Here is a 22237-nt window from a genome sequence, read left to right as displayed (position 1 = left end):
AGCAATTAATGAGTCTACAGGGGGACCTCTTCACTCATGAAGGTTGAGAAGGATCTCCAAACACTACCATACCCGCAAGGAACATCCTCAGGCACTATGTAGCCAGTCCTGATCCAGAGGGAGAGAATACCTGTAGCTGAAAGAAATGCTGCCTACTTCCACCAGAGACCTCATCATGAAATTCCAGAGAACCCAGCAGGCCAATACAGAGTTGCCATAGTCCTGGGAGAGCTGAGAGCTATCTGGATGAGTCCTTGATCATGAAGTTGGGGAGTTTTCATTTCCCACACCAACTCTTACTGAATCTGCTCTTTCCAAATCTTTTCTGTCATTACTTCTATCATTTAATTCCATAAGAAGAAGTATGCTGGGCTGCATATGCACCTTCATCTAAGGCCAAGAATTCTAGGCTTCAGGCTCTCATATCAAGAAAACATGTACTGGCCCTGGCTGGGCTGCTCAATTGGTTAGAGCATTGTCCAGATATGCCAAGATTGTGGGTTCTATGTCTAGTCAGGGCACACACAAGAAGCAACCAATGAATGCATAACTAAGTGGAACAACAGCAACAACAACAACAAAGTGATTTCTCTCTCTCCTCTCTCTCTCTCTAAAAAGAAGAAAGAAAAAAAAAATGTACTGGTTTGGACCAGGGAAGAACTAGTGGAGGAACAGGCTCTGGTTAGGAGGGGAGAGCGTCTTCACAATGCAAAAAGGCAGGACTTACCCACTTCCTCCCCACCAACAGCCTGGCTGCTGATAAAGGTTCCATAATGCAGCCTCTCAAGGCAGCGGGATTACATCCCTGATCCCTTACTACTAGGACTATTTACACGCCCCATCAGCCATGCCCCTTTTGAAAAAGGGTTCGTGGGAGACTGGAGCCGAAAGGAAAGAGGCTGGACCCCACCGAGCACGACAAATTGGTTATTGGTCTCCTGCAAGGACGTTCCTCTACTTAGATGTATGCAAGGTACGCAGAAACCCCTACTTCTCCTGGATGAGGTGCACAACACCTCTTGAAGCCCAACGCCCCCAGTCTCTTCCCCTCTGGCTCGGCTCAGTCTCTACAGGACACCGCGCGCGCACAGCGGAGCCAAAAAGGGTACCTACTGTCTAGTCTCTGGCAGTGGCCACCCACCCTGAAACTCTTGCCTGTGAGGTGGGAACCAGCTGAGGTACCCAGGGCGGTACCGAAACCGGCCTCGATGAGGCCTCTCTAGGAAATTGGGAATTTCACATATCGTTAGCACTCAGTTCACAATGATTGGCCTAAAAAAAAAAAAAAAAATCGAAGGAACCGGAAGATGCCCTTAAAAAACGTGGCGGCACTCCAGCTTCACTACTGTTGTCCCACTATATCAAGAAACTTGGCGTAGTCTTCCGCCACTGCCTGAACAGCCGAAGGTGACGCTACCCGCTTCGCTTTGGTTCCTTGAGGACAGCAATATCTGCCCTCAACCACAATGGCAGTGCTGTCCAATTTGGCTGCATGCCCCTAGGGATGATGGCTGCCAGGTGGCTTCACTTATTTTCTCACCACACAGGAAGACGCGGACCGGCGATTGGATACTACCTGGAGGCTCCGAGAAGAAGGCCTTCCGCGGTTGGACAGCGCAGGGTAAGGCTGATTTTAAAGGAGCCGCAGGTGGGAGCCGTCGAAGACCCGAGATCGGCGGGAGGCGGCGGTGAGCAGTGCGCGGGGGAGGGCACCGAGCGGCTGGAGAAAGGGCGGGAGGAGGGAGGGAAGAAGGAAACATTTGAGCCTTCTGGACCCGGGCTGGGGAGAGCGCTGGGCGGGGATAAGGAGAGGGTGGAGGGAGGGGGTCTGTGGGCGGGACCTTCCAGGATTGGAGTGGAGGGGGTATCTGCTGGACAGTGGATCCCCGGGGATCCTGACTGAGTTTGTGATGCTCAAGCGCGGGCCGCCCTTGAGTGAAGCTTTGCAGAGTCGAAGCTTACAGGGAGAGGAGGATCCTCTCGCGGCGTCTGATTGGAGGAAACGCACTGTAGGATTCTTTCCGCTTGGATCCAGTTTAGGGGATCTGGTGGGAGGGAGAAACGTCGGTGTGTGGGTGTATTGCTTCGGAGTCCTTGGCCACTCACTGGGAGTGGATGGGGATCGCAGCGGGATCAGGCGGAAACCGAGCCTCCCAGGACCGGGATCCCAGCTGATCCCGGGGGGCTTCTCAGGGTGGAATCTACAGGGACAAAGGCCCCAGGAGTCCCGGGCCGTGGGAGAACCGGGGCCGCTGCAATCCAGGTTCTCGCGGCAAGTGCCAAGTCTGGCGCAAGTGATCCTTTGATCGCGGCGGCGGCAGCGGCGGCAGCAGCAGCGGGAAAAGGCCCGCTCCGGACGGCCGACCGGGGGCGCCCTTTTGCACCCCAGTTCTCAGGCCCTTGGGCTACCGGGAGCTGCGGGCTACCATGAAGGGCGGAGCCCCAGGGAAAGGGCTGGCCCTCACTCCCCACTCCCCCACTCCCCACCTCCCACCCCAGGCTGCAGCCTGGGATCCCCCAGGGACTCCCCGGAGCCACCGCTTCCCCAATGGACTTGCCGGGGGAATCCAGGTGAGAGCGCACCCCGCCAGCCTGTGTTGAGCTCGGGAAGCGGGGAGCCTGGCGACTGTACTGGGGAAATGACAAAGCCAACCACAGGCTCAGGAGACCGTCTTCTGCTTTCATCCTGCAGCCCACCTGGCCAGCCACGTCTGTGCCGCCAGCCTTTGAGTCGAGCATCATGGGGAGCCAGAAGCCCGAAACGGCCGAGGCTGCAGCCCCCAGTGGCCCCTTCACCCTTGGAAAAGGCCTCTCGGAGGGTCCTGGCCGTGGTACTGGAAGATGTCATGGCTGCCCATATGGTGAGCCCCCTGAACTAAAGAAGCTCTCTTCTTTCACAGGTCCCTTCTCAGTACCAATCAGGCCAGATCACTAGTGAGGATAATTGAGGTCCAAACACCTCATTCTCTCTCACACACCACTCAAGCAGCCTTACTAATACTAGAGTTCTGCCTGGCTCTCTAACTTCAGCTTCAAATTGGGCAGGGTCTCTAGTGCCCATTCACCACAGCCAACACTGCTGGACTGGAACCACATCCCTACAATTCTTTAAGTACAAGAAACCCTTCTGCTTTCTTCCCAGCCCAACTTTTAGGCAATCCTTAAGGTGCAAGCTCATATCACTGGCTCCATTGTACAGTGAAAAACGGAGGCCCCAAACACAGCAGTAACTAACCCAAAGCCACTCTTTTTTTTTTTTTTTTTTTTCATTTCTTCAAAGAGCCTGGGTGAGATTACCCCAAGTCCCACACCAGTAGCTTAGAATACTATGTGGCCCCCAATTCAGGATGACTCGCTTCTTTGGAGGTGTTGAGGGAATTCAAGCCACAAACTCTGTCATCTTTTTGGCATAGGGCACAGTTAGGCACAAGGAAGCCCTATCCACTCCAACCTCATTCTATCACCTTGTTCTTAATACTTCTCCTAGGTCCCCCTGGTGCCTCAAGAGGAGACCTCTACTCCACGGCACCGCAGCAACCGTTGGGATTCTGTCCAAAACCAGCTGCCTGCCTCACCACCCCGACAGGCCATGTGGTCATCACAGGCCAGGTGAGCAAGACAGAATGAGGGTTAAGCTGGGGACACAGCTGAGCCCCTCTGATTTTTGTGTTCCCTCTCTAGGCCTCACTACCCACTGCACTTATGCCGAGAGCCCTTGAGCCGCATTCACCAGTCTTCTTCCACCCTGAGGCATCGATCAAGGACAACCCCTGGCCCAGAGGAAGGCCCGTCACAAGAGGTGGACCGGGCCCCCCAGCCCACGCTGGTGGTGATGCTAGAAGATGTTGCCAGTCCAAGACCCCCAGCTGAGGTATGGGAACTTCTAGTAAGGATATGAGGGGTGTATCTGGGGGCAGGCACTCCAGTGTGGATAGACAACAAGTGTAGGTGAGTTGAGTCTGTGGTAGATTTTGCTTAAATAGGACAGCATTTTAGGTGGAAGACACTGCTTGAACAGAGACCTATATGAAAAAGTTTTTGGTGTGAACCCAGGCAGGTACCTGGAGACAAGAGATTTGGGATGTGGGAAGCTAAGGAGGCCATAGGGGGCTTCCCTACCTGTTCACAAACATCCCGTTTGTATCCAGGGCTTCACGGATGAGACTCCCAACTTCATCATCCCAGCAAGAAGGTGAGAGGGCTGGGGAAGGAATTACCAAGATGTCCAGACAACAACCATTGTCCACTCATCCAGAGCTACGGGCATTAGAATTTTCTTGTTCAGTAGTTCCATATAGCACCCTCAGTAGCCTTAAGGGACAGTGGAGGAGCTGACTCAGGTGGGATCTGGATCTGGAAGCTTCCCCAGCTTTTACCTTGCCCCTTCACCCCAGAGCTGAATCCATGATGATGGTTCACCAGACAATGCCTCCGTCCAAGGACCTGGAAGCCCCATTCCAGGCATCTGTCCTGTCTGCAGACCCTCTGGAGAACTCATCACCAGGTAAGGACTGAGATAGAGGGATGAGATTTGGAGCTCTGGAAAATCCTAGCTGAGCTTAGAAGTGTGAGATGCAGAGGTGAGGATGGGGATTAACCCCCTTCCCAGGGCAAAGCTTGGTATGTGAAGATGGGATTTCAACTTCAGAGGCCTGATGTCCAACTCCTAAATTTGGGGCTTAGTTTTATTTAGGAATGGGCTTCCTCTGGGCAATTTAGTGTTTGGGGAGGGACTGAGGCTACTGAAGTGGGGCTTAGCCACCTATAGCTAAGGAATGCCCACCTGTGACCCTCTCCTTTCCTCAGCCCCAGATCCTGTTCTGGAAGCCCCATCGACCCCACCGCCATCCAGCCTTTTACGCCCCCGCCTCAGCCCCTGGGGCTTGGCACCCCTCTTCCGTTCTGTTCGTTCCAAGCTGGAGAGCTTTGCTGACATCTTCCTCACACCCAACAAAGCCCCACAGCCCCCACCCCCATCACCCCCCATGAAGTTGGAGTTGAAGATTGCCATCTCAGAGGCTGAGCAGTCCAGGGCTGCTGAGGGTACTGCATCCGTCAGTCCCCGCCCTCCTATCCGACAGTGGCGAGCTCAAGACCATCATACCCCAGTACCTCTCCCTAAGCCACCTCTGGGCCGAAGCCACTCCTGCCCTGACCTGGGGCCTCCTGGCTCAGATACCTGCAGCTGGCCCCCTTCTTCACACCACCCAAGCCGGCCACGGCCTCGGCGGCATACTGTGGGTAGTGGAGAGATGGCTCGAGCCCCGCCACCACCACCCCCTCGACCCTGTCTCCGGAAAGAGGTCTTCCCTCTTGGAGGAGTGGGAAGCTCTCCTCCCCTCATCACATCTTGTTCGTCCACTGCATCCACTTCCTCCTCCTTCTCTGAACCTGCAAAACCCAGGTAGTGCTCTCAATAAACCCTTAAATCCTTGGCCACAGTCCAGGCCTAGCCTCCTTCCCTAGTATGCAATGGGCAGGAATTGGGGATACTACTGTGAATGTTGTCTGACCCTGAACCTTTACATTCTCTGTAGGTTGGGCTCAACCAAGGGAAAGGAGCCACAGGTCTCACAGGACCAAGTGCTGTCAGACCCTGAGACCAAGGTAGGCATACAGATGAAGGGGAGGAGATTAGTGGGAGCCTGTTCCCATGCTGCCTTCTTACCTTCTGCCCCATTTTTGCAGACCATGGGAAAGGTTTCTCGATTTAGAATACGCAGGACAGTGGCCCGTCCTCAACTAAACCTTACACCAATGGGGCTGCCTCGACCAATCAGGTGAATGCTTATTGTGTATGGAGCTGCCCTGGCCAAACAGATATAGATTCACATTCTCTGAAGTGTGATTTTGTCTCCTCTCAGGGAGCCCAGTACAATTTGGTCTGAATGTGGTTTGTGCTTAGAACCATCTGTCTGTCTCAGGCAGTACTCCTGGCACCTGGCATGTCCCAGAAACTGAAATGCAGACTAGGCCTTGCTTATCACTTCTCCAGACCTCACTGGTTCCAGGTTTTTTAGTGGTTTTTGCTCTTTGCTCCCAGGTTGAACAAGAAAGAGTTCAGCTTGGAAGAAATTTACACCAACAAGAATTATCAATCACCTACAACCAGGAGGTGAGAAGCTTTAAAGGTTTGGGGTTGATAAGGGGGAAGGCTAGAACCAGGAGGGCATGCTGGTAACCAGTCCCCCTCCCTGCCTTGTCCAGGACCTTTGAGACCATCTTTGAGGAACCAAGGGAGCGCAATGGGACTCTGATTTTTACCAGCTCAAGGAAGCTGCGGCGGGCTGTGGAATTTCGGGACAGCAGCCTTCCTCGATCCCGGAGGCCATCTCGTGGGGTCCGGGCTGCAGCTGGCAGGACCCTTACTCCTAACGTGGCCCCCAGCCCAGATGTGGGACCCCTGCTGCAGCAGCGGCTGGAGGAGCTGGATGCCTTGCTCCTGGAAGAGGAGGAAGTGGATTAGGGAGCCGCCCCATCAGACCTAGGAGCTCCATCTGTTTATCTGTACATCCATCTGGGAGGGAGAAGCCTTTGAGGCCATTTCATTTTTTTCTCTATATTTCTAGTAAAGTTTTCAATATACTTCTGATTCTTTTGTATGTTCCTAGCTGAGCTGGAGATTGATTGGCAGTATTGGCTGATGTTTCTACTTTGGCACTCAAAAACTGGGAAATGGGGGAAGTGTTAGGGAAGGCAATGAGGGTTAAATAGCAGGAAGGGAATCAGGAAATGGTCATTGGAGATAACTGAGGATTTTTCCTGTGTGGAGGGGTACTTCTGAATCTGTTCCAGAAGATACTGTGATCCTAGACCCTAATCAGGGTTCTCCCAATTCATTTACAACAAAGAGGAGACTGAAAGTCCCAGAGTGGACCAAGGCCATGATCAAGATGGCCCTGAACTCTTCCTATCATGCAGTACAGCACCTGCTGCTGGATTCAAGAGCTAAGAGTAATCAACTATAATTGGGCACCTACAAAAAATTGTCATGGTACTTGATTTGCACATAACCCAGTGAGAGGGGATTATATCCATATAAACATTGGAAAGCACACTGAGTGTATCATTGTGATGTCAATATTAAAAGGATAACCCAGTCAAACAGGTCCGAAGTGGCACTCTACAGCTTTCATAACGTGGAAGCAAAATACAGCAGTGGCTAACAGCACAGACTAGAGGTAGGTCAAGCCCAAATCCTGATTAGCAAACTAAATGTTTGTGCATCGATCCCTTCTCCCTCTGTAAAATGGGGCTAACAGCAATACTTTCCTAAAATAATCCTTACTGCTCAATGAGTTAATATGTGAGAAAGTGCCTGGCATGCAAGAGCAAGGTCCTTTTTCTGTTAGCACGGAGATATCACAGGCCAGCACTTTCCCATTAAACCGAAAGAAAATGCGACGCGGCTTCCTCCCCGCGCGTCTGGCGGTCGCCAGGGGCGCCGCGTGTCCTGGTCACCCCACTCCATGGAGCTGATCCTGCCTAGCTGCTTGCCAGGCGACGGTATTGACAAGCGCGTGAGGGAAGCCAGGCGGCGGAAAGGCAAAGACGACGTAACTGGAGGTCGACAGGTACCTTCCGCAGCTGCGCGCCGCCCAGCGGTCAACCGCTCCCCACGACTCGCGCACCACATCCCGGCTGCTCGGTTTGATGCCGTCAGAATGTGGACCAATGGCCGAAGAACAGGAAAAGGCGGAGTCACTTGTAGAACCGCCCAAACACCTACTTCTAACCAGTGAAGTCACGAGACCTGATGAAGGACGGAGCTAATCTGACGTATACCCAATCCAGAATTTGAGGGCGGTTACAAATTACCCACTCCCGCACTTTGACTCCGCCCTCCACCCTGACGTACACTTTTCTACCTATCAACGACTAAACCTGTGGAGGGGTGCGGGGGAAAGGGGCAAAGAGTGGGAGGAGGCCGAGAGAGGAAGGAGGCGTAGGCAGAGGAGGAAGAGGGAGGAGGGGCAGGGAAGTCTAAGCGGAGAAGAGGCCCAAGACTCCAAAGGAGAGAAGAGGGTGCGCTGGAGCTCCCCTGCTGACCAACGGCCGTCTTTTGGATCTCTTCAAGAGCGAGTCACACAGAGACGAGGAAAGGAGGAAGAGACGTTTATGTCGGCTGACAGAGAAACTCTACCCGTCACCGTTGCCTCACATCCGGGGCTTTGGAGGGCTGGCCGTCGCGGTCCCGCCCCCACCTCGAGCCTTTCATGGCGACCGGAGGCGGAGGCTGGAAGAGCTGGGACTGGCGGAGGCCCCTTTAAATCTCCTTAAAGGGGTGGCCACTGGGCTCGGCAGACTACAACTCCAGCCTTAAAGGGGAAGTCGCCGAACTGAAGCTGACAAATTGAAAACTGTGCTGTGGGGAGAACTGGAGCCAGTGAGGATTCTTACCTCTTCCCCCCACTCCAGAAGTCCTTTAAATTCAGCTTAAAGGGGAAGTGGCCGCTTGTGGAGTACTGGAAACAAACTACGACCCTGTAAAGCGGCGGCCTGCTGTTTTGAGGACCCTGGACTCCTTAAAGGGGTGGCCTCTTTTAGCCGGAGGACTTGAGACACTTTTAAAGGGAAGGTTTGCGTTTCGGGGCGAGCTTTCGGTCCCTTTTAAAGGGGGTGGTCCTTCCTCTTCTTCGGGGAGTCTAGTCTCGACCCCTGGCAGGGGGCGGCCACCGCACTAGGCCGGCCGGACACCGTCGAGTTGTCTTAAAGGGGCCAGGGGCTGGACAACTTGAGGTTTCGCCTTAAAGGGACGGCCGCCCCTTTTTCGCCGTCTCGTCCCCTCCGGCCCCACGGGAGGGGGGGTGACCCTCCGGCTTGTCGCCCCGGGGGCGGCGCCGGCTCCCCAGACCTTGGCCTTGGGGCAAGCTCAGGGCCAGCAGAATCTACTTTAAAGAGGAAGCGTGGCCTTCTCGTCCCTGTGCAGCCGCCAACGCCGCGCCTGCGACCCCGGGCCTGCGGACAGGCCGCTTCGGGCCCCGCCGCCTCCGGATGCGGCACTGAGGGCGGTCGCCATGGAGACGGCCGCGGCTCCCGGCCCGGGCTGGGCAGTTGAGGGAGAGCGGCGGCGGCGGCGCTGCTCGCGCCGAGACCGAGACCGGGAGCAGCGGCGCCGCCGAGGTCCTGGCGGCGACGCACCCCGGGCCCTGCTGGCCGCCCCGCGAGGATCCTCGTCCTCATCGTCGCCGCCGCCGCCCGCCAGGCCCTGGTCGTCAGCTTCGTCTGGAGAGCGGCCTGGAGGCCCGAGACGGCGGCGGCCCCGTCCCAGGCCTCGGCCACCGCGACCCCGAGCTCGGAAGCGCCCTGCCGGCTCCGGTAGTCGCGGAGAGGAAGAGGAGGAGGAGGAGGGGGGTGCAGACGACGGAGAGGCCGAGGAGGAGCTTGAAGAGGAGGAAGAAGAGGAGGAGGACTTGATCGATGGCTTTGCCATCGCCAGCTTCGCCAGCCTTGAGGCCTTGCAGGTGGGGTCTGATGGGGCTAAGGACCTTTGGGGGGCTTCACAGGGGCAGAGAGAAGGGTATGGTGCTTGGAGTGGGTGGAGTTGTGGGGGGAATGCTGGCACCCTAAACCAGAGCAACCGGCTCCTCTGGCCAGGCCTCTGCCCCGCCCTGGGGTGGGAGGAGGTAGAGCTAGTCTCCAGGGACCAACCAGGTTACCCCGCCTGGGAGCTACTTCGGTATCCTGGTCACCCCTAAAAAGGTTGGGAGCTTTCCTTTTTCCATCTACTTTAGTCCCACCTCCTTCTTCTCCACAGAAGGATGCCTCTCTTCAGCCCCCAGAACGATTGGAACACCGGCTAAAGCATTCTGGGAAGCGGAAGAGGGGGGGCTCCACTGGGGCCACTGGGGAGCCAGGGGACAGCTCTGATCGGGAGCCTGGGCGGCCCTCTGGAGATCGTGCCAGAAAATGGCCCAATAAACGGAGAAGGAAAGAGGTGAGTTGGTCGTAGATCCCTGTCCTTTAAAACTCTGGATCTAAGGACAAATATGAAAGCAGAGCAGATTTGAGCTCCTTATTCATCCAAGTCTAACAAAGACATGTCCACAGTAAGATTTGTCTGCTTCTGGCTGGAACTAAGTCAGCCTCAACATACTGATAATTCAGAGATATATCAAAGGGACTTAGTTGAATCATAAATTAATTAAATGTCCTAATTCATTGCCTTCCCTCTCGAGGTGGTGGCAGTCTAGCAAGGAAGAAACAGTCTACAAGCAGATACTTATACCAAAACCTGAGAAGCTAAAGAAGGCAGAGGTCTGGGAGAGATGCTGCAGAAACCCACATGAGGAAGCCACTCATTCTGCCTGGGGGATGGGAGGAGGGTTGTGGTTAGGGAAAGCCCCCTAGGATATCTTAGTCAGGCCTTGAAGAATAGTCATGTAAGTTTTGCTGAGAGAAGAAACAGGGCAAAGTTGTTTTGGACAAAGCACAGAGATATGAGAGTCTGGTGTATTTGGGAAATGGCCAGAGCATTGGGAACAAGGGTGGGCAATAGTAGAAGAAGCTAAAAAGAGATTGAGAGTAGGTCACAAGGGGCCTTGAGTGCCCTGTAGGGGAGTTTAGACATTGTCCATAGGCCTCACCAGTCAGCTTCCCTTATCTCTGGACTCTGATCTTTCTCAGGCCTCCTCCCGTCACTCTCTAGAAGCTGGATACATAGTAAGTGCTCTCTACCTGTACTGGCCCCGCCTCTTGTACTCCATCTCTGGGCCTCACTCCTTACCTTTTGTGACACTTCTGTCTTTCCTTCTCCCCAGTGTGATGCGGAAAGCGATCTCGACGAGAGGGTGAGTGGAGCTAGAACTTGTTGGGTGGGCAGTGTTACAGCTTATAAAATGAACTGCAGCTTAAGGGGCTCCTGTGTGCAGCAGACAAGAGTCTCCTCTTGAGTGGGAAACATGGGTCAGGTTGAGCCAGAATTAGGTTTCTGGGAGGGGGGGATTGAGAGACTAAATGATTTCTTTGGTGACTAGAGCCAGTCAACCAAAGAATAGAAGGTTCCTACCCTGATGTGTCATCCTTTCTAAAGCTCTTAGAATGCCAGTGGTTCTCTCCAGAAATTCAGAGTGGCTATGGAACCAAGTTGGTCCTTCCTGCTGGCCATTAGTCTTACAGGTTAGAGTCTGAGCAGAGACCATGGCACTGAGGATACTAAAAAAATGAAATTGGTATAAGAACATACACTATAAAGATGTATTTCAGTTTATTATTATTTTTTAAGATTTTATCTATTTATTTCTAGAGAGGGAAGGGAGGGAGAGAGAGAGAGAGAAACATCAATGTGGGGTTGCTGGGGGTCATGGCCTGCAACCCAGGCATGTACCCTGACTGGGAATCGAACCTGCGACACTTTGGTTTGCAGCCCGCTCTCAATCCACTGAGCTACGCCAGCCAGGGCCTTATTTCAATTTATTATTAAGGCTGATTTGTTTATTTTGAAATAATGGGTTCTAACAATTGGTGCTGTACCCCTGTAATTACCTAAGTTTGTATTCCCTGGTGTGTATCTTGTTCTAGTTTTAAAAGTTGGTTGGACGGGGACTGTGGTGAACCAGAGAGTTCTTGTCCATTTTAAGGGGGCAGCCACTATCTAGTTACTAGCTCATTGATGCCATGTGAGACTAGGGGCCCATTCTCAAGAGAAGCTGCAAGTCTGAGTTTTTATAAAGAATCTGGATTTCTAAATATCAGCAATTAGTTTATAATTTTTTGGTAACACTTATGGACCAGACAAATAAGTCAGGTAGGCCTGTTGGTCTTTTTAGTGATATCTGACATTTTTACTTTGATCTCCTTGCTTCTCTGCTATTTTAGTGCTGACGTGATTTGGGCCTCCTGGTCTTATCAGATTCTTAAGCTCAGCTGCTTTTCCCTTTTTGCCCAAGCATAGGAACCCTAGAACACGGTCTTTGATGGGTTTTAACTAAGGTGATGGAATAGACTTGCCACCACTGCCAGTTCCTAGCAGGCTGCAGAGGTTGTTGGCCTTCCTGGGGAAGGGTCTGGCCTAATCAGAACCTGACCCTGTCCCTACTCTTCTTCCCTAGGTCTCCGATGATGACCTTGATCCATCCTTTACTGTCTCAACCAGCAAAGGTTGGTCCAAAAGGCTGGGGCTGGAGATAAAGGAAGGAATTGGGTTGAGCATGGATCTTAATATATCTGCTCTTCTGCCTTCACAGCCTCGGGCCCTCATGGCGCCTTTAATGGGAACTGTGAAGCAAAACTCTCCATAGTCCCTAAAGTGTCGGGCCTGGAGCGGAGCCAGGAACAGCCCCCCGGGCCCGATCCGCTGCTAGTGCCTTTCCCCCCGAAGGAACCACCACCTCCACCAGCCCCTCGGCCTCCTGTCTCAGCCCCAGCATCCCTGCCGGCCGCCCCCAGTCTGCCACCCCCACCCCAGCTGCAGCTTCGGGTCTCACCCTTCGGCCTCCGCACTTCTCCCTATGGCAGCAGCCTGGACCTCAGCACTGGCAGGTAAGTGGTCTAGGGGTTTGGTCTGGAAAGAGCTGGTCATTTTGGGACTAACCCTTGCATTCTATGGCTGGGACATGGGCTGGTACATTTGAGATGTAATCCGAAAAAGGGTTCTGAGACTGAAAAGTTTGAATACACTAGGCGAAACAAATTTAAAGGGATTACTGCAAAACTCACAGAACGTTTTATATATTTTCATGCAGGGGAATCCAATTTGTGCCATTTCCCAGTACTATTTGCTGCTGAGGCATTTTTGCAAGGCATATCTGCTAGAACTAGTCTTCTTCAAAACATACTTTGGGAAATGCTGTCATGATGATTAAGAGTGCTGGCTTTGGTGTCAGACCTGGATTCTGCCCCTTACTGGCAGTGTGCTTTTTGAGAAGTCACTTAACCTCTCTGAGCCTCAATTTCCTTTTTCTACAAAATGATATAATAATGGTACTTTCATCCTAAAGCTGTTGTGAGGACTAATTGTGAGTTAATGCGGTGTTTCCCAAAGTGTGTATGCTCATCATTAGTGATATGTGATATAATTTCAGATGTTATGGGAGTAAATTTTTTTCAGTTTTCACGTGCCTTAGAAAAGTAGGAGTACCTCAATCCTTTGATTTCACGTGTTGTGGCTTGGGTGAAGCTAAGTAAAAAAGAAATATGTTGTGTTAAAGGAAGAAGTGAATGGTACAGGTAGTTATATGGGTGCAGCAGCAATTGGGAAGGTGATGTGAAATGTTGGAGAAATGTTTCTCCAAGTGTGAAATGTTGGAGACTTGGATTAGCGTGTAAAACAAGTGGCAGCACTTGGTCTACATAAGTAAGTGCTCACTAGTGAGTAAGTGCTCACTAAAGGGTAAGAATTACTGATACTATATTATTGTCATCATTGCTTTTTTTATTTTATTATTGAGAAAACTAAGGCTCAGAGAGGGGCAGTGACTTGCTCAAGGTCACCCAGGATGTTAATGGCAAGATGGGCCTAGAATTCTCAGGCCAGGCCAGCACAGTGCTGCTTCCACTGTCATAGGTTAGGAACCTAAGTGACCTGTTGTAATTAAGCTTCAAAGTGATTGATATGTTTTGTGGTTGAGTCAGAAAAGGGAAAGTCATGTGGCCAAAGACATCAGAGGCACCTGTATGAAAGACTAGACCTAGAGAGGGAGAAAGGGGGTGTTGGGTGTGGGAGGTACCTCAGTCTGAGGATGGGTTCCTTGTGGGATGGGGGTGGAGGTCCTGGGGGCCAGGTTCTACCACCTTCCATGTTGGAGAACCAAGGTCAAGGTGTGTCGCCCAGGCTTCTGACCCATTCCTGTCAGAGCTGGCACCTCCCAACCCTTCACTCATTTCCCCACTTCTCTCCCCAGCTCTTCACGGCCGCCCCCCAAGGCCCCGGCCCCTCCCGTGGCTCAGCCTCCCCCCTCATCATCCTCTTCGTCCTCTTCCTCCTCATCTGCCTCCTCCTCGTCCGCGCAGCTCACCCACCGGCCCCCGACGCCCTCACTGCCCCTGCCTTTGTCCAACCACGGCTTTCCTCCCCCTGGGCTGCGGCCCCCCCCCCCACCACACCACCCCTCCTTGTTCTCCTCTGGCCCCACCCTGCCCCCACCCCCACCCCTGCTGCAGGTGCCAGGGCACCCTGGGGCCTCAGCCGCTAACGCCCTTTCTGGTGAGTTTGGGATCCTGGCCGGGCGGGGGGTGGGGGGGGGGCATGGCCCTGGGCTTAAACCCAGTGGGCTTTGGGGCATTTGGACCTTAGCAGACTACAGGGCTTGAGGAGGGAGTGGCTCAAGGCCAAAAGGGAAGGCCAGTCACCTGGGCCCAAGGAGGCTGACATGGTGGCAATAAATATTAAAGCCTTCTCCCCCTCCCCTCCCACAGAGCAGGACCTGATCGGCCAGGACCTGAACTCTCGCTACCCCGAGGTGGTGGGGCCAGGGGGCTCAGCCAGGCCCCTGGCCTTCCAGTTCCACCAGCACAACCACCAGCACCAGCACACCCACCAGCATACCCACCAGCACTTCACCCCTTATCCCCCGGGTCTGCTGCCACCCCACGGCCCCCACATGGTGAGCTCCTCATTGGGCCGGTGATGAGGCTCTGAGACTTGGGGGGAGGGTCTGGCTTCCAGGGGAAGACCCTGGGTCCCTGGCTAGCAGCTTACTCTTCCCTTCTCTTCCCTAGTTTGAGAAATACCCAGGAAAGATGGAAGGCCTTTTCCGGCATAATGTGAGTGCATGTGTGTGGTGTGTGGGCATAGATGTATCAGTGTGTGTAGCCCTAACTGTTGGGGTCCAGTCTTCAGCTTGAAAAGCAGGAGCTTTGAGCCTGAGAGGTCTCCCTGGGGGGCTTTAGGGTGGAGGCCAGAGAACTGATGGGCAGACCAGACATGGGCTATACCTCCACCCCCAGCTTGGACTAGTCCCCTTCTCTCCACAGCCGTACACGGCCTTCCCTCCTGCAGTGCCCGGTCTACCTCCGGGCCTCCCGCCGGCTGTCTCCTTTGGCTCCCTGCAGGGGGCCTTCCAGCCCAAGGTGAGCTCCCAATCTGGACACCACCACCACCTCCCACCCCTTAAAACCCAGGTCCTCCAGGTCCATGTGCCTTCTTCCTCTTCCCCAAACCATGCCCATCTTCCTGTCCTCCCCTAGTGGACCCAGGTCTCCTCAAAGCCATGTTCCCTTCCTGCCCCAGTCCCCAGCTTGGTTCTAGACCTGTTTTATATTTAGTGCCAGCTCTTCTGACTGATCCCTCCATTCCCCTTCCCCAGAGCACGAACCCCGAGCTGCCACCACGACTGGGGCCAGTGCCGAGCGGGCTTCCCCAAAAGGGGACACAGGTGAGGGGGGCCAGGGCAGGTTCTGCTGGAGCAGGAAGATCTGTTCAGTTAAACAGGAGCATTGACTTGAGAGTGAATTACTGATTCCTTCCTTTAATATGTGATTGAGGGTGTCCCTTATGTCAATGATATGATTTCCCAGGCATGAGGAATAGGAATCTTGTGAAGTTGCCCAAGAAATAAGATTACCAGGGCAGTGGTTTTTGTAGGGGTTTTCAAATTTAAGCGACAAAGCTTTTTTTTTTTTCAAATGACATCATACCAGGAAGTCCTGTCCATAAAACAGTGAAAAGATAAGCTCTCCCTTTGTGAAAGGGGCACAAGGAGCCCTAGCCTTCCCTCCCACTCAGAGGCCAGGGCTCTGGGCACAGTGTGGAAAAACACAGGATATATTTCCTAAAGGATAAACTAGAGGTTTTCCAATCTCTTTTAGCAGTAGTAATTGCTTTTCTCTGAAGAAATCTTAAACAGAATCTCATTATGTAAAGCTGTTCATAGGGTATCTTCTGTTGAGGAATGTGTCCTGCCTGCCCACCAACCTGCTCCCTAGCTTTCCAAGTAAAGGATCTTCCTAGAACTGGTTCAAGAACTTGGTGCTGAAGGGATGAAGCCCAGAGTGAGAGAGGTGGGGGAAGGAGTCTCATCACAAGCAGGAAAGGATTGAGGGAGCCACGCAGGGTTCAGGGAGATGTTTGGGGGGATGTGGGGGCTGAGACAATAAGGTGTCCAGGTCAGTAAACAGGTCTGAATCGCCACCAATCTCTGCTTTGCCATCCCCAGATCCCTGATCATTTCCGGCCACCTTTAAGGGTGAGTTTGGTGAGGACCTCAGGTTGCATGAGGCTGGGGGCTGGTGTCAAGGTGTTTGGCTGAGGGGTGGAGGGTGGGGGTTCCTGCTTGAGAATAAGTGAAAAGTCCAGACATGGAGGCAGCCAGATGTGGAACAGCAGAAAGCGAAAGGACCGTAAGCCAGAGACCTGGGTTCAGATGTAACTGGCTATGGGACCTTGGGCAAGACAGTTTATCTCTCTGAGCCTCAGTTTCCTAGGCTTTGAAATGGACCTAGTCATTCCTCAGTTGTAGGGATGATAAAAGGAGATTATTTGTAGCAAGTCTGAGCCCAGGGCCAGGCCTGGAGTGGGTGATGAGTGAACATTCTTTCCTTCCCTTTTCCTTTGGTCATCTTTTTGGGGCGGCAGAAACCAGGGAAGTGGTGTGCCATGCACGTGCGTGTGGCTTACATGATCCTGAGACACCAGGAAAAGATGAAGGTACTGGGGCTGGAGGGCTGGGGAGAGTGGGCCTGCCTGAACTCTGGGCATCTACCTTCAGTAGAGCTTGGCAGCATCTTGGCCAGAAACATCCCATCCTGTCCCCAGTCACTGTCTGAGCAATTCTGCAATTAGCACTAGGTTCTCTGGCTAACTAGGAAGGTGGTCAGAGAAGGCCCCCAGTCCCCTTTCTGCCACTAGCCAGCCCTTGGGACGGGGTTCAGGGGTGGAAGGGCAAGAGCAGGACCAAACCTGGCTCCTCACTCACTGCCCCTCTCCCTGTCCCATGCAGGGTGACTCCCACAAGCTTGACTTTCGGAACGACCTCCTGCCCTGCCTTCCAGGGCCCTATGGGGCCCTGCCCACTGGCCAGGAGCTCTCCCACCCAGCCGCCTCCCTCTTCACTGCGACTGGTGAGTCCGGCCAGACTTTTTGGGGGCTGAAGTTCCCCATCTCTAACCTGACGCCCACTTTGTGCCCACTTAGCCTCATTAGAATCTCCCACCTCTCTGCCCCAGGTGCCGTCCACGCTGCAGCCAACCCTTTTACGGCAGCTCCCGGGGCCCACGGACCCTTTCTGAGCCCCAGCACCCACATTGGTAAGAGCCAAGGGCATGTGGGACATTCAGGCTTTGTCTCTGACTTCCAGGAGTTCCCAAGCTGGGGATGGAAGTTAAACCTGAAAGGCAGCTGAAATCAAGAGTGGACCTGGTTCCACTTGCTTTGTGACCTTGGGCAAGTTACTGTACTCCCTCTGAGCCTTGATTCATCATCTGTAAAATGGGTAGGAAAGGGCAGAGTGGTTGTTAATCTCTGCCAGCTCAGATATTTCTCTGAAAATAGTGGTGGTAAGAGGAAGGTGGAAGAAGGCTGCACAGCCCCAGAAGAGAGTGTGGTCCCTGGCTCCTAGCCTTCTCAGGCCTGCTACTGGGGGAGATCTAACCTGGGTTTGGGTAGACAAGGAGGATCTGAGCCCGATGGCATAGGGAAAGGTGTTCCTGGAAGAGGAAATTGTGAGGTCCCACAGTGGGCTAGGTTAGCTGTTCCAACCAGCTGTGTGACGCATGCATGCAAGTAGGGTCAATCTGGGAAGGGCCCTGCATGTCAAGTGGGAGGAAGCCAGCAGAGGTCTCCAAGCAACTGGCTTGCTATAGACTATAGAACTGCTCTGGGTGGTTGGTGTGGGGGACAGTGGGTTAAGAGTTTGACCTCTGGAGTGAGAGAGGCTGTAGGTTGGAGGTACCACTCACTGGTTAGTTGACTGTTGGCAAGTCACTTCACTTCTCTGAACCTTTTTCATTTTCATTAAGTAAGAATGATCCTGTCTGCCTAATGAGGTTTGTGCAGTTAAACAATTCATGCATGTCAGAACTCAGTGCCTCGCCTGGGCCAAGAGGAAGTGCTTGGTACCTAGCTGTTAAGACAAAGCTGCTGAGGTCTTCTGGGCCTGCTTGCTGACCAGCCTTTTCCATTAGTTCTTGGTAGCTGCTGAGAGCGGGCTGCCCAGTGCTCTAACCATCCCCTTTTCTCCCACAGATCCCTTTGGGCGTCCCACAAGCTTCGCCTCCTTGGCTGCTCTCTCCAATGGGGCCTTTGGAGGCCTGGGCAGCCCCACATTCAGTGAGTGCTAGCTGGGATAGGGTGGTGAGGGGCAGTGGCAGTGAGTTAATGTGTTAAAGCAGGAGGCTGAGAGGGTGCCTAAGCGGGGCCTCCCATTCTTGGCTCCTGTCAATCTCTACTTTGCTCTCTGTCTAGACTCCGGCGCCGTCTTTGCCCAGAAAGAAAGCCCAGGGGCACCACCAGCCTTCGCCTCCCCGCCAGATCCATGGGGTCGCCTGCACCGCAGTCCTCTGGCCTTTCCTGCTTGGGTCCGGCCCCCTGAGGCTGCTCGGACTCCAGGCTCAGACAAGGAGCGGCCTGTGGAGCGGAGGGAGTCTTCTCTCACCAAGGAGGAGAAAGACAGGTATGCTTCCCAAAAACTGCCCTCCCAGCTCCTTACTCTCTCCCTCCCCCTCAGCCTGTATCTGACCTCTGGAGTACCTTTATTCTCTCCCTCCATACCTGCCCCCCAGGGACCTCCCCTTCTCACGGCCCCAGCCCCGAGTATCTCCTGCTACTCCCAAGACCCGGGCTGGTGAGGAAGGGGCCAGGCCAGCCAAGGAATCTGTGCGGGTAAAGGAAGAACGGAAAGAGGAGGCTGCTGCTGCTGCTGCTGCCGCTGCAGCCGCCGCTGCTGCCGCTGCTGCCGCCGCCGCTGCCGCCACTGGGCCTCAGGGCCTTCACCTGCTGTTTGAGAGGCCCCGGCCATCCCCCTTTCTTGGCCCAGGTCCTCCTGAGCGCTGTGCTGGCTTCCTGGAACCAACCTGGTTGGCAGGGCCCCCTCGCCTTGCAAGGCCACCCCGCTTCTATGAGGCGGGTGAGGAGCTGACTGGACCGGGAGCAGTGGCTGCTGCCCGCCTCTATGGTCTAGAGCCTGCCCATTCTCTGCTATACAGCCGTTTGGCTCCTCCACCACCACCTACTGCAGCCCCAGGAACCCCTCACCTGCTCAGCAAGACCCCACCAGGAGCCCTTTTGGGGGCACCACCTCCACTTGTGCCCGCCCCTCGGCCTAGTTCCCCACCTAGGGCCCCTGGCCCAGCCAGGGCTGACAGGTGAGGGAAGGGGAGGGGCAGGGGCAAAGCTCCATCCCCCTTTCCTTTTGATAAGGTCCTAGAGCTGAGGTTTTAAGCCAGGGCTGGAGGGCAAAGGTCATGACCTCACCAGCCACCTCTGAGTTCATGGAACCTGAGAGCAGAGCCCCAGCCCCCATAAGATCAAGCATCTGATGAACCTTGGGGTCATCGGGAGGGCAGAGGTCACAAACCTCTAGAGAGGAGTGTGTGTGTGTGTGTGTGTGTGTGTGTGTGTATACACATACATTAGAATGGGGGTCATTTCAGAGGTCATAGCTCATGATCTCCTGAGGTGCACCATTGCCCCCTCTGAGGGCCCCTAGGCCCTTGGCCTGCCTCCCCAAGGGCTCACTAAGCCAGAGGCCAAAGTGCCCCCCCTCCCCTTCACCTACCACCCAAGTCCTCATGCCCTCTCAGGGCTGGGGAAGGAGGGGCTACAGGAAGGGGGGTTCCATGTACATATTTATCTCCCCTTTCACATAGCCCCCAGACTTTTGTACATTTTTACAGGGGTGCCCCTCCCAGTAATCCCCCCTTCCTGATTAATTAAATCCTCAGACTGGTGCTGTGTTTCTGGCCTCTGGCTTCTCTGTGGGGGAGGGGGGGTGAGATTGCAGGGGGAAGAGCTGGAAGGGGACAGGCAGGCCCAAGGCTTATCCCTCAGAATATGAGGTCCAGCAGGAAGTGGACCAACAGGAGAAGGGACCTGGGTGCCTATGCTGGAAAGAAGGGCAAATGCTTCCTGCTTGGCTGACAGCCCAGGTTCCCCCTACTTCTTCCTATTACCTCTGAGTGCCCCCATCCCCAAAAGGCTCAACCTTTAAACTTCAGAGTCTACTTCTTTGTTAGTGGCTCAGTCTCCTCACTCCATTTCCAAGTGCCCCCAGGATTCCTGGGCCCTGCTCTCTAGAGCCCTATTCCCAGCACCCTGCCCCAGACTAGAAGGAGGGCCAGAGAAGGTCACCATGTACCACACACCAAAGAAGGGGGTCAGCTTGGGGGTGGGCCACACAGGCAGCTTCTTCAGCAGCCTCGGCAGCAGCCCTAGCCTTCCCACAGCAGCAGGTGCCTCCAGGCTGGGTCCCAGCCTAGAAGGCAGGGGTCAGGTTAACAAAATAATGTTGACTTTTTTCCCAGGTGGGGCTTATTCTGTAACATGACTTGCGGATATTTATATAAAAATGAGTGTTACAATGAGGCCCCTTGGCTCCTCTTTCAGTGTGTGTGAGTCACCTGGGCTTGGGGATTGGGGCTGGGTCCTGGGGTCAGGGAGGGATAAAGGCAACACTGCCCATGTCCTGACAAAGGTGCCCCTGCCCCGCACAACCTGGGGAGATGTTTTACTACTTCCAGATAGATGGACTAGAGTGTTGGGTACTGGAGTTTTTCACATTTTCGTACAACCCAGGAGTACACATATAAGATTCAAATTACAGAAAGATAAAACCAAGTTACCCATTCATCTGCCAACATTCGTCCCCAGAAGCAGTCACTGTTAACCATTTGGTATGTGTTTTTTAGGCCCTTCGGCTATGTATTTACCTGCACATACATGTACATGCATGGTTATGTTAGAGAAGATCTGTGTTTTAAAAATCTGTTGGTTTTTCTTTTATACATGATTATTATAAAACACTTCAATCGCAGTAGTACAACAGGAAAGTCCCTTTATAATCCCACCCCTCAAAGAAAACAGTTAATTGTCAGAGATACATTCTTCAGTTCTATTGCCTAAAATGTAGAAAAATGGTATCCTGTGAAATGTACTATTTTGCAACTACCTTTTTACACTTAACATTATTCTCTGATGTAATCATTAAACAAATGACTACTTAAAATGAGCTAGAGATGGTGGCTCCCATTCAAACCAGCCAGGATTGACTTGTTCCAAGTGTACCCATCACCTTAAGAAAGATACATGCAACATTTTCTGTTGCCACTACACATACCCAAGACTTCTAGGGAAAACTCAGGCCTAGATTATCCCAACAGAAATCAGAAACAGGTGACCAAGAGTAACATGGCTTGCAAACATAATTTCACATGGCAGTCCTTGTTTTCAACTTAGGAAAATTAAAAAAAAAAAAACCAGTTAACACTACCTGCTTTCCCTATGACTGTAGGGATGGGACATAATCTCTCCTGAGTGCCAGTGTCCCACTCTGCTGTTGAGGAATGGGCCATTGCCACTATTCATGGTAGTTTCCTGTTCTCTGTAAGCACTCACAGATATTTTCTAGATAGGTATATCTACCGTCTCCTAGATTTCTTCAACATAACTCAGATATCCTCTAGGCCTAATACTGTGCTCACCTGACCCCACTTCCATCTCTGTGTTACCAGTACCTAAGTAGCCAAGTCAGAGAAGCCTTCCTGTTACCTCGCTTAGTTCACTGTGAACTGCCCTTTATTCTTTCAACCACTTCATCTGTCATGCTGGGAACTGAACTAGTGGCTGGGGGTAAACAAAATTTCCTGGAGCTTACAAGCTACTGTGAAGAGCAAGAAACATACTGTGAGAAGAAAAAGAGAAAAAGGGAAAGAATCCTAAGGGTTGCCTTCTAAGGGCCTGTCATCATAGCCACTGTGCTCCATTGGTTCATCTCCACATGTTCTGATCCTAATGCAGGCAGCTCCTCAGGCAGAGGTCAAAGAGAAGTCTGGAAATGACTTTCAACATTGGGGAAAACCAAACCAAACCCAAATCATTCACCATTGAGAGGCTGCTATTTGGAAATGCATTTCTTTATTCTGAATGAGCTCAGCAGAGTAGCTATGTATTCTTGAGCAGTATGTTTCTTTCTGTGCCATGGTTTGTCAAATGTTTGTTTAAAAACAACTTTATCGAGATATAATTTATTCATATACCATAGAGTTCACCCAATCTTTCTAACTGGCTTCTTTCTCTTAGCTTGATGATTTCAGGGTTCATCCATGTTGTAGCTTGTGTCAGTACTCATTTCTGTTGATGTTGACC

At 53.0% G+C, this 22237-nt stretch overlaps 2 protein-coding genes and 1 long non-coding RNA gene across 6 annotated transcripts; 2 read left to right on the top strand and 1 right to left on the bottom strand.

Moving 5' to 3' along the window:
* Positions 1-896: 896 nt before the first annotated feature.
* PRR14 (proline rich 14) lies at positions 897-6585 on the top strand. Of its 3 annotated transcripts, XM_045848893.1 has the most exons (13): positions 901-973; positions 1548-1688; positions 2500-2571; positions 2693-2861; positions 3488-3609; positions 3682-3871; positions 4149-4192; positions 4395-4504; positions 4807-5404; positions 5538-5607; positions 5689-5780; positions 6044-6115; positions 6208-6585. In XM_045848893.1, the coding sequence occupies exons 1-13, from the start codon at positions 963-965 to the stop codon at positions 6464-6466; spliced, it is 1950 nt and encodes a 649-aa protein (XP_045704849.1). In that variant the 5' UTR covers positions 901-962; the 3' UTR covers positions 6467-6585. The 3 variants fall into 3 exon arrangements, with proteins under 3 accessions (XP_045704850.1, XP_045704849.1, XP_045704851.1); XM_045848894.1 differs by lacking the exon at positions 2500-2571 and having other exon boundaries at positions 897-973; XM_045848895.1 differs by lacking the exons at positions 901-973; positions 1548-1688 and adding an exon at positions 1872-2009.
* On the bottom strand, positions 2003-8173 carry LOC123825483. Of its 2 annotated transcripts, none has more exons than XR_006786919.1 (4): positions 8050-8173; positions 7579-7641; positions 6265-6442; positions 2003-2045 (listed from the first exon to the last, which is right to left on the bottom strand). It is a non-coding gene; the product is annotated as an uncharacterized LOC123825483 (long non-coding RNA). The 2 variants fall into 2 exon arrangements; XR_006786918.1 differs by having other exon boundaries at positions 7579-7753; positions 8050-8145.
* Positions 7888-20458, top strand: FBRS (fibrosin). The gene is made up of 18 exons (XM_045848892.1): positions 7888-9464; positions 9758-9937; positions 10627-10662; positions 10761-10790; positions 12051-12099; positions 12186-12480; positions 13842-14143; positions 14356-14543; positions 14659-14703; positions 14914-15009; positions 15246-15314; positions 16095-16124; positions 16514-16585; positions 16878-16998; positions 17104-17184; positions 18122-18205; positions 18341-18548; positions 18658-20458. Exons 1-18 carry the CDS (start codon positions 9018-9020, stop codon positions 19241-19243), a joined length of 2919 nt encoding a protein of 972 aa, XP_045704848.1. The 5' UTR covers positions 7888-9017; the 3' UTR covers positions 19244-20458.
* The last annotated feature ends 1779 nt before the right edge of the window (positions 20459-22237 follow it).

This window comes from Phyllostomus hastatus, unplaced genomic scaffold (assembly GCF_019186645.2).
Source record: "Phyllostomus hastatus isolate PE091 unplaced genomic scaffold, TTU_PhHast_1.1 phas_contig_64, whole genome shotgun sequence".
In the NCBI taxonomy this organism is placed as follows: domain Eukaryota; kingdom Metazoa; phylum Chordata; class Mammalia; order Chiroptera; family Phyllostomidae; genus Phyllostomus; species Phyllostomus hastatus.
Note: the sequence above shows the minus strand (reverse complement) of the source record. Positions and strands in the feature narration are given on the sequence as shown.